The sequence below is a fragment of the Vigna radiata genome, unplaced genomic scaffold, assembly GCF_000741045.1.
Source record: "Vigna radiata var. radiata cultivar VC1973A unplaced genomic scaffold, Vradiata_ver6 scaffold_70, whole genome shotgun sequence".
NCBI classification, from domain to species: domain Eukaryota; kingdom Viridiplantae; phylum Streptophyta; class Magnoliopsida; order Fabales; family Fabaceae; genus Vigna; species Vigna radiata.
Genome location: NW_014542367.1, coordinates 1,488,725 through 1,500,452, shown reverse-complemented (window position 1 = coordinate 1,500,452; position 11,728 = coordinate 1,488,725). Strand labels below are relative to the sequence as shown.

General features: G+C 36.7%; 1 protein-coding gene across 1 annotated transcript; it reads left to right on the top strand.

Moving 5' to 3' along the window:
• Positions 1 to 1,102: 1,102 nt before the first annotated feature.
• LOC106779955 lies at positions 1,103 to 2,116 on the top strand. Its single transcript, XM_014668174.1, has one exon. The coding sequence runs from the start codon at positions 1,103 to 1,105 to the stop codon at positions 2,114 to 2,116; it is 1,014 nt and encodes a 337-aa protein (XP_014523660.1).
• Positions 2,117 to 11,728: the final 9,612 nt, after the last annotated feature.

The following is an 11,728-nucleotide window of genomic DNA, read 5'->3' as shown; positions in this document are numbered from 1 at the left end:
TTTTGAGGTTGGGTGGGGTCCACCCTAAAAAAAAGAAACCCTAGGCCATGTGTTCTACAATTTTGGGCCCCTCATAATTTTTAACAATGGCCCAAAGTGCAAAAGTTTAATTAAAAATAATCTATACTACTAAGTTACAATATAATTAAAAGTGAAATGTCCAAGCGAAGAGTCTTGACTTATTTGATAGCACTCCAAATGTCCCAAATTGTATTTCCAAAATTTTCCCTGAAAATAATAATGCAAATAATTAGTTCAGAAAATTCAAATTAAGTAAAATAAGAATTTCCGATCAAATTAAGCATAATTAGGAAAAACGGGAAAATACCGGACAATTAAGCACAATTCCCTGATTAAATTCGGTACAATAAGCTAAGTGAAATCAATAAAATATTGACTCATCAAGGGGATTCTTGCTGCAAATCTGGTTTTTGTTATTGCAGCTATATTTTGGTTTTGGGTTAGAGAGGAGATTTATATTTTTGACGTGGAAGTCTTCTATAAATTCCTTGTTGTAAAAACTGCAACCATTGTAGTGCATTGTTGGCCGAACCAGTATAAAAATCAGCGTTTGATTTTCTCTATCCCTGCACTCTTTAATTCCAGTCGACTTTACTTTTTACACAGTCAACTACATTTTTCCGCTGAATATAAATTTTCATTACTTGCATTTCAAGAAATTTTAAAAAACTTTGTGCTTTTGATAAAAGATTGCGAAAAAATTTTGTTTTTGAAACATCACCAATTCACCCCCCCCCCTCTTGGTGTAAAAACGAAGCCTACCTGTTTTCCAATAGGGTGTTCTAGATAATTTCAACCACTGGTGGGGATCTCACTCAAACATCAGTCAAAATCAGTTTGGGCAGGCAGGTGGACTATTTACTAGACCACCGCAAGCTAACAGTGCTACAAAGCTTGAGGAGACACTCCAACAGTTCTTAAAGGAATCTCTCTCAATTCAGAAAAACATTCAGGCATCATCTAAAAACATGGAGGCACAATGTAAGTTCATAATTCAGAGACTGGATTGCATCAACAACAACAGGAAGCCTAGAAGGGAGTGCAGGGTAGTTGTCACTAGAAGTGGCAGTTTGAGCGCTTCATGGAGATCTTCAAAAAACTGGAGATCAACATACCCTTCTCAGAAGCCTTGCAGCAAATGCCTTCATATGCAAAATTTTTGAAGGAACTCCTCTCTAAGAAAAGAAAGTACATTGAAGAGGAAACAATTGAGGTACAGGGCAACTGCAGTGCCATCATACAAAAATTATTGCCTCCTAAGTTGAAAGATCCAAGAAGTTTCACTATCCCTTGCACTATAGGGAATATCTCTGTTGGGAAAGCACTAATTGATTTGGGGGCCAGTATCAATCTCATGTCACTCTCCATGTTTGAAAAAATTGAAGGCTTGGAACTTAAGCCTACCCGGATGACTCTCCAACTAACAGATAGATCTCTAAAATATCCTTATGGGGTAGTTGGGGACGTGTTGGTAAAAGTGGACAAGTTCCTGTTTCCTATTGATTTTGTTATCATGGAGATGGAAGAAGATGTGAATGTTCCTCTTATTCTTGGGAGACCTTTCATGAAGACTGCAAGAGTCCTAATTGATGTGGAAAATGGCAAGCTGAAGGTGAGAGTGCAAGATGAAGAAGTAAATCATGATGTCTTTCAAGCCATGTCTCACCCAAAAGATGATAAGGGTTGTTTCCCTCTTGACACTCTTGACAAAATATGCATGATTCAAGAAAAGGAGATATGTGATGTTCCCTCTTTGGAAGAAACACTTGATGACAATTATGAAAAATTGATTGAGGAAGGTTTGGATAATTTTGAAGAATTAAAGAAGGCCCCTCTGTTGAACTCAGAGGAAAAAGTTAAGGAAAGAAAACCAAAGTTGAAAATGTTACCTCCACACTTGAAATATGTGTTTTTAGAAGAAGGGGTAAACAAGCCAGACATCATCAGTAATTATCTCTCCCCCAAAGAAGAAGAAAAATTAATTGAAATCCTCAAAGCCAATAAAGGAGCTATTGGATGGTCAATATCAGATCTCAAAGGCATAAGCCCAACTTATTGCACGCACAAAATATTCATGGAGGATGACTACAGTTGAATATAATGAAAACTCCCTTGTGTTCAATACACACATAGGGTTCTCTATATATAATAGAAGAAATATGGGCTAAGCCCAAAATACAAATAAGAAATAATAACAAACAAACTAAAAGATAAAAGATAAATATAAACTAAATATAATATCTCTAACACTCCTCCTCAAGCTGGAGCATACAGATTGTATGGACGAAGCTTGGAATACATAAACTCAATTTGAAATATCTAATTTGTCTTCAAGAGTGAGCGGCAAGCAAATGTGCAATCACATGTCAACGAGGAATTTATGGACAGTGGTGGACAACTGCGAAACTTCAAATAGCACCATGAAACTTCAAGTAGGACGACTTTGACAAAGGAGAACAATGACAAACTCTAGGGACTGGATTGCCATCAAGTAAGGATGGGGCTTGCATCAAAACTACAGGGACTGCCATCACTAACTGATGGGGCCTGTAGTGGCTAAAAGCGACAAAAACTATAGCGGAAGCAGTAGAGGTAGGACTAGGTGTTCGTGCATCGGTGACACAAGTGGCGGAGACGGTTGCCGGAGACGGTGGTCGGAGACGATGCCGGCGGCGATGGACGACCGGCAGGTGGTGAGCGGCAACGAGCAGATGCGAGACAGAAACCAGAGATTGCCCATTGAAGTATAAATGCACAGGTTGAAAAATAAACTTTTAGGGAGCCGCCGATGGCGGCGGCCACCAACGACAACAAAGACAAAGTAGAAAAGGATCAGAAAACCTGCTCTGATACCAAGTTGAATATAATGAAAACTCCCTTGTGTTCAATACACACATAGGGTTCTCTATTTATAATAGAAGAAATATGGGCTAAGCTTAAAGTACAAATAAGAAATAATAACAAACTAACTAAAAGATAAATATAAACTAAATATAATATCTCTAACAACTACAAACCAGTGGCTTAACCACAAAGAAGATTAAATCCATTAATGAAAGAGGAAGTGAGAAAAGAAGTACTAAAGCTACTTGAAGCTGGTATTATTAATCCTATCTTTGACATTGCATGGGTAAGCCCAGTACAAGTGGTACCAAAGAAAGGAGGGATGATATTTATTTGTAATGAAAAAAATGAACTCATTCCCACAAGGACAGTTATTGGATGGAGGATGTGTATTGAATGCAGGAAGCTAAACAATGCTACAAGGAAGGATCACTTTCCTCTTCCTTTCATGGATCAAACGTTAGAGAGATTGGCAGGTCAGGCTTTCTATTGTTTTCTAGATGGATATTCAGGGTATAATCAAATTGTGGTGGATCCTAGAGACCAAGAAAAAACGAATTTTACATGTCCTTTTGGAATTTTCGCTTACAGAAAAATGCCATTTGGATTATGTAATGCCCCAGCCACTTTCCAGAGATGCATGTAGGCAATTTTTCAAATTTAATAGAAAAACGCATTGAGGTTTTCATGGATGATTTCTCAGTTTTTGACAGTTGCTTTCATCAATGTTTGTCTAACCTGGATGTAGTACTCAAAGGATGCACCCAATCTAATCTCGTTCTCAATTGGGAGAAATGTCACTTTATGGTAACAGAAGGTATTGTTTTGGGGCATAAAATTTCCTCCAGAGGAATTGTAGTGGACAGAGCCAAAGTAGAAGTCATTGAAAAACTTCCACCACCCACCAATGTGAAAGGAATCAGAAGCTTTTTGGGACATGCTGGTTTTTATAGGAGGTTCATCAAAGACTTTTCAAAAATTGCAAAATCATTAAGCAACCTCCTTGTAAAGGACTGTTAACACTCTGCCAAGTGTAACAGATCGTATGAAGTAATAATAAAATGGTAAGTCCAAGTATCGTTTTCCCAAGAGACTCATGGCACTAAACTATTGTGCTTTTGCTTAACCAATCAAGACTATAAGAACAATATTTTGGACTTTTTGAATATAAAGTACGGAAAAATAAATATGAATGTCATTTGATCAATTGAGGTTAAACACAAAAGTGGATGGATGATGTTGATAATATGAGATGGGTTTGTTGCTAGGGTTCAGATTTCACCCAATCACTCTCATATATCTACTTTTCTTATTAAATTCGCTTTATTATCATATTGTCATGCAAACTTTCTTAGTCTACCCTAAACCCAATCCTTGGCGAAAAGAGCCTATCACTAATTGCAGGCTTGCTATCTCTAGCCTCCCCTATTAACTAATAATGCATGATAAACGAAAGAAAAATACAATTAATTGATCGTCCTACCCCTATCTCTAGGCGGTGTTAGCATAATCAAAGAATTCCCCCCAGTTCATGACATTATTGTACGTCTCCGTATCAATAAAGACAAACAACATTTACCGAATGAGTTAAACGATAAAAACATTAAGCAAAGGTAAGGAACCCAACAATTGATAATATAAGCATATGCAAGCATATAAATAAAATAAGAATTTTGATATAAGAGAGTTTAGAGGTTACATGTCTCCCCAACAACAAATAAGGTTAGTTCTCCATCGTCATGAAGAAACTAGGTGAATGGAATGAAACAATGAAGATAGAAACCCTAAAGAGGAGAAAAGGAGAGTTGTCACAATCTCCAAATCTAACCCCAAAGGGGTGAAAAGTGTGTTTCTATGCCTAAGCCATCAAAAGATACATTCTCTAGAGTGTCTAGGCCTTTAAATAGGTCATCAAAATTACAGAAAACAAGTGCAAGCCCAAACATATCATAAAAATAACATAAAACAGGTCCAAGCTCGCGTCCAAACCACTCAGCGCTCAAAAACGGTGCTCAGCGGTTTGCCCCAAAACCGCTCAGCGGCCAAAACCACCGCTCAGCTCTCTGGTCAATTGGTTGACTTTTCTGGTTGATTGGTTGACTTTTCTGGTTGACTGGTTGACTTTTCTGCATTATATTTGACTTTTCTGCACTACAACCCTTGGTACTTCAACCTTTCTTGCAATTCATTCCAAAAACCTACAAAATCAAGGGAATTAATAAAATTATAAAATATGTCCTCAACTCTTTTATTCACAAAACTAAAGAAAAATCATGAGTCAAAGCAAGTTTTTAAGAAACAAGGGTGCATTTGATATCAAAATTAAGTATAAAAATAACGGTTTTTCAACCTTTATCACATCCCCAAACTTGAAACTTTGCTTGTCCTCAAGCAAACAAGATGAAACTTATTCTTCCACAAATCAACACAATGGTTCAATCACATTCAAAAGCTCTTTCTTTCAAGATAGGTAATCACTCAATTCAACTCATCAATAGAATTTAGTTAAGATGTGCACATGCTTTGATTCAATATACCCATCATGGTGTTCACACAATCACATAATCTTCCAACATATGCTATTCTCATGAATGATTAATTAGCTAAGCATAGATATAATCATGAATTAATGGAATCAATCCTCACCAGATAAAGTGTTTCTCTCAAGTGTTTCACTCAAAGGTGTTTTAGAAGTCACTCCTTCCCACTACTATCCACATGTCACATAGAACAAAATTGCCTTTCATTTACCATAATCAAATATCATCACATACACATGTCATCACAAGGACTTTTCAAGGCTTATAATGTGGTTGGGCTAACAAGGAAAATTGGTTTTTCTATATCACAAAACCCTTGAGTTAAGAGAGTTCTCTATACATTCATAGTTCAAGCACAAACTCTCTCTTTTTACCAATCTTACTTATTCCCAACTTTTCCCCTTTTCTTCACATTGAGCTTTTCTTTTCATGCTTTTTCTTTTTCTATCTTTTTCATCTTTTCTCATGCATTTTCTTTTCAACTCATAAGCTCAATGCCTAACTTTTCTTTTCTTTTTCAATTCTCCCAACAACCCCAAACTTGAACCTTTAACCATACCCCAAAAATATTTCTCAACCTAAATCAAGGCAAAGAATTTCAAAGCAAGGGTTTTCACATTTTGTTTAAGGCTTAGGTTCAAAAACGGTAGAACATATAATGTTCCTTTTTCATGTGGGACGAAACTTTTGGCTAGAAAAGGGCTTTTCAAAAACGGCCTTGATCATATGACACATACATGCAATTCAATCAATCACAAAATATCAGGCAAAACCATTCATGCTTCCAGTAGATAGAAAATATATCAATAAGAACTCTGGAGCTCAAAAACCTCACACAAGCTTATTCCAATCATTCAATCAATTACCCTGCTTAGCCTCATAATCACAATCACAAAACCACAATGCATCTGTTCACACAGCTTGTGAACCACCACCTATATATCAGCATATTGTGCACATTCTCAACATCATCAATATCAAAGCATCATCAAGCAATACCCATCATGCAAAAATATCAATATCAAACCACTGCATCAGATAAAGTGTCCAACCAAGTTCATCAACCCTACACTACTAAAAAGAAACAAATAAATACAAAAACAAAGGATAGAAAATCCTTATCTAGTGCAGATAGCATCCATCAGTAAATGCTATCTCATCTCCTTTTTCAAAATCGTCATCCTCAACATCTTCCTCCATAGATGGAGCTTCAGCTACTCCAACTCTGATTCCTTCTTCTTGTTCCTCACAGTCTTGATCCTCTTTCTTAATGAGAAGGCCTTCCCTGCACCAAGTACAATTCACAAAACCACAAGAAATCTCATTAAGCGTTAGTAAAACACAAAACTTCTTCCAATGAATGTGGAGGAATCGACCCCAAATAACTGTGCTCTCACAAAACCCCAAACTTGGATGGAAAAACTGATAAAAATTGGGTTTTCAAGAGAGAGGATGATAAGAGAAGTGTTGGGAAATCTTTGAAAGAATGTTTGAAAGTGAAAGAAAGGTTATGGGTTTGGTAAAGAGTGCTTGGGCGAACCTGAGGGGTAAAAAAAAATCAAATAATCTTTTTAAAACGCATATACCCCTCAGCAACGCCACCGCCCAACGATGAGTTCACCGCCCGACAGTGTGCGCGGTTTACACCCCTCTATTTTTTTCTTTTTAAAACATTTTAACCCTTTAAACCCTCAAATTCAACTTTCAAAATTTAATTTTTATGCAATTCCCAATCACTTAACTGACATATACAACTAGAACAAGAATTAAAACATGCAAAAATAAATCAATCAATTGGGTTGCCTCCCAAGTAGTGCTTGTTTAACGTCACGAGCCTGACCCAAAATCTTTTTAGCACCCATCAGTACGTGCAAACCTTACCATCACCCATCAGTAGGTGTACCTTCCTGTATCCTTCAGTAGATACCTAAATCTTCTAGCATCCCTTAGTAAATGCTATCCTAGTGTCATTCATCAGTAAATGTTGTCAGTGACATCCATCAGTAGATGTCTAACCATATAGCATCCATCAGTAGTTGCCACTCTTTCTTATCTTCATTGGCATCTATCAATAGATGCCAAATCACCTAACATCCATCAATAGATGTTGTAGAAGCATCCATCAGTAGATGTTATCATTACTGCCATCAGAAGCAGCATTTAACCTAAAAAATAAAATAAAATAAAATCAAATAAAATAAAATAAAATAAAAGAGAAAAAAATTCAGAAACGGGGTTAGAAACTGGGTTGCCTCCCAGCAAGCGCTTCTTTAACGTCATTAGCTTGACCCGGTAAAGCCCAAACACCCATCAGTAAGTGTTGATATTTTATGTTGGTGTTCTTCCTTCCTTCATGACACCAACAACATCTCGAGACTTTTCTTGTAACCAACTCTAAGGATCCTCAATCTTTAGAATTCTGTTTGCTTTGATAGTCTTGACAACCCATAACCTATTTTCAAATTTCACTTGGTGTGCCAGGTTTAGGTTCATCATTTTTCACATCAGGGTGTTGGTCAACCAATTCTGCTTCCTTATTTGCCTCCTGATGATCTTGTGCTCATAGTACAAATTTTATCTTGCACATACTAAAGAACACTACACTAGAACATACAATTAGCCAAAAAAAAATAAAAATACAAATAAAAATTGTAAAAGATATATTTTTTTTATTTTCGTTTTTTTAAAGATAAAAATAAAAACATAAAAGATATACATATTTTTTTTTGGAAACATAAAGATAGAAAAATAAAAACAGAATGATAAAAACAGAAAGAAAGATAGAAAGATGGAAAGATAAGGAGAAGAATGAGGAGAAGAATAAGGAGAAGATATTATTTTATTTTATTTTTGTTTTTTAAAAAAAAACAGAAAGATAAAAACAGAAAAATAAAAACAGAAAAAGATATTTTTTTTTTCGTTTTTTTTAAGTAAAGATTAGAGAATATAAACAAAAAGATAAAAACAGAAAGATATATAGAAAGAAAGATAGAAAGTCTAATCGGTTAAGAATCACACACATAGAATAGTTATACCATGAGACCCCGGCAACGGCGCCAAAAACTTGTTAACACTCTGGCAAGTGTACCAAATCGTATCAAGTAATAATAAAATGGTAAGTCCAAGTATCGTTTTCCCAAGAGACTCATGGCACTAAACTTTTGTGCTTTTGCTTAACCAATCAAGACTATAAGAACAATATTTTGGGGTTTTTGAATATAAAGTACGGAAAAATAAACTTGAATGTCATTTGATCAATTGAGGTTAAACACAAAAGTGGATGGATGATGTTGATAATATGAGATGGGTGTGTTAATAGGGTTCAGATTTCACCCAATCACTCTCATATATCTACTTTTCTTATTAAATTCTCTTTATTATCATATTGTCATGCAAATTTTCTTAGTCTACCCTAAACCCAATCTCTTGGCGAAAAGATCTTATTACTAATTATTGGCTTGCTATCTCTAGCCTCCCCTAGTAACTAATAATGCATGATAAACGGAAGCAAAATACAATTGATCGTCCTACCCCTATCTCTAGGCGGTATTAGCATAATCAAAGAATTCCCCCCAGTTCATGACATTACTGTACGTCTCCGTATCAATAAAGACAAACAACATTTACCGAATGAGTTCAACGATAAAAGCATTAAGCAAAGGTAAGGAACCCAACAATTGATAATATAAGAATATGCTAGCATATAAATAAAATAAGAATTTTGATATAAGAGAGTTTAGAGGTTACATCTTTCCCCAACAACAAATAAGGTTAGTTCTCCATCGTCATGAATAAACTAAGTGAATGGAATGAAAGAATGAAGATAGAAACCCTAAAGAGGAGAAAAGGAAAGTTGTCACCATCTCCAAATCTACCCCCAAAGGGGTGAAAAGTGTGTTTCTATGCCTAAGCCATCAAAAGATACATTCTCTAGAGTGTCTAGGCCTTTAAATAGGGCATAAAAATAACAGAAAACAAGTCCAAGCCCAAACAGATCATAAAAATAACATAAAATAGGTCCAAGCCCGCGTCCAAACCGCTCAGCGCTCAAAAACGGCGCTCAATAGTTTTCCCCAAAACCGATCAGCGCCCAAAACCACCGCTCAGCGCTCTGGTCAACATTCTGGTCAACTGGTTGACTTTTTTGGTTGACTGGTCAACTTTTCTGGTATACTGGTTGACTTTTTTGCATTAAATTTGACTTTTCTACACTACAACCCTTGGTACTTCAACCTTTCTTTCAATTCATTCCAAAAACCTACAAAATCAAGGGAATCTAATGATAAAATCATAAAACATGTCCTCAACTCTTTTATTCACAAAACTAAAGAAAAATCATGAGTCAAAGCAAGTTTCTAAGTCGACAAGGGTGCAGCTGATATCAAAATTAAGTATAAAAATAACGGTTTTTCAATCTTTATCAAGGACGTCCCTTTTGTGATGAATGAAGAATGCCTTAAAGCTTTTGAGATCTTGAAAAAGAAATTAATTTCAGCTCCTGTAATTGTAGCTCCTGATTGGAACCAAAACTTTGAGCTGATGTGTGATGCCAGTAATTATGCCATAGGAGCAGTTCTTGGTCAGAGAAGAGAGAAGGTTTTCCGCACCATTTATTATGCAAGTAAAGTATTAAATGAAGCCCAGTTGAACTATGCCACCACAGAAAAAGAGTTTCTTGCTATTGTGTATGCTTTGGAGAAATTTAGACCATATCTCATTGGGTCTAAGGTGATTGTTTACACTGACCATGTGGCTATTAAATATTTGCTAGCCAAACCAGACTCCAAACCACGATTGATCAGATGTGTACTTTTATTGCAAGAATTTGATGTGGAAATCCATGACAAAAAGAGGAGTGAAAATGTAATTGCTAACCACTAATCCCGATTGGTGAATGATGAAGTCACAAGCAAAGAGACTAAAATTTGGGAATCTTTCTCAAATGAAACACTTATGCATATTCAGCAACGGTCGTGGTTTGCTGACATGGCCAATTTCAAAGTTGTCGGAGTCATCCCAAAAGATCTCAACTGGCAACAAAGAAAATTTTTTTGCACGATGCTAAACAGTTTGTTTGGGATGATCCTTACCTCTTTGAAAATTGGAGCAGATAATCTTCTAAGGCGCTATGTGACTAAGGAAGAAATGGAAGGAATTCTATGGCATTGTCATGACTCACCTTATAGAGGACATTTTAGCGGAGAAAGGGCAACTGCAAAGGTACTGCAGTCAGGATTTTATTGGCCAACCCTTTTTAAAGATGCTCATAATCATGCCTTGAACTGTGATAAATGTCAAAGGACAGGGACCATCTTCAGGCATCATGAGATGCCACTGCAAGGCATTTTGGAAGTAGAAGTTTTTGACTGTTGGGGCATAGATTTTGTTGGACCCTTCCCACCATCCTTCAACAATGAATATATATTAGTGGTAGTTAACTATGTAAGCAAATTGGTGGAGGCACTGGCTTGCCCAAAGAGTGACGCCAATACTGTCATAAAATTTCTGAAAAGGAAAATCTTCTCTCGATTCGGAACGCCCAGAGTACTCATTAATGATGGAGGATCCCATTTTTGCAACCACCAGCTTGCAAAAGTATTGAAACACTATGGTGTGAGATATAAGGTGGCCACACCTTACCATCCTCAGACAAACGGGCAAGCTGAAGTTTCTAATAGGGAGATAAAAAGAATCCTGGAAAAGACAGTCACCACTTCAAGGAAGGATTGGTCTCAGAAGTTAGATGATGCCCTTTGGGCATACCGAACTGCAATGAAGACAGTCATTGGGTTGTCTCCTTTCCAAATGGTTTATGGAAAAGCCTGTCACTTGCCAGTAGAGATGGAACACAAAGCACTATGGGCATTGAAATTCTTGAACTTTAATCCTGAAGACACTAGAGAAAAGAGAAGAAGGCAAATTATTGAGCTTGAGGAGATGAGGTTGCACGCCTATGAGTCTTCTAAAAAGTGCAAAGAAAAGGTGAAGTACTATCATGATAGGAAGTTGGTAAAAAGGGTCTTCTCTCCGGGACAACGGGTGCTGCTGTTCAATTCTCGACTAAAACTTTTCCCTTGAAAGTTGAAGTCCAAGTGGTCTGGCTCGTTCCTGATAAAAAATGTCCTCCCTCATGGAGTAGTTGAGTTGACAGACCTAGCTGCTGAAGACCCACAAAGAAGTTGGGTAGTCAATGGACAACGCCTCAAGCAGTACTTGGGTGGTGAGGTGGAACGCCTCTCTATAGTCATGCAGCTGGTTGATGTGACATGAGCTTATTGGGTCAAGCTAGTGACGTTAAAGAAGCGCTTGTTGGGAGGCAACCT

Excerpts from the sequence above, each read along its gene's own strand:
- LOC106779955 (XM_014668174.1), top strand. The coding sequence starts at position 1,103 with ATGGAGATCTTCAAAAAACTGGAGATCAACATACCCTTCTCAGAAGCC.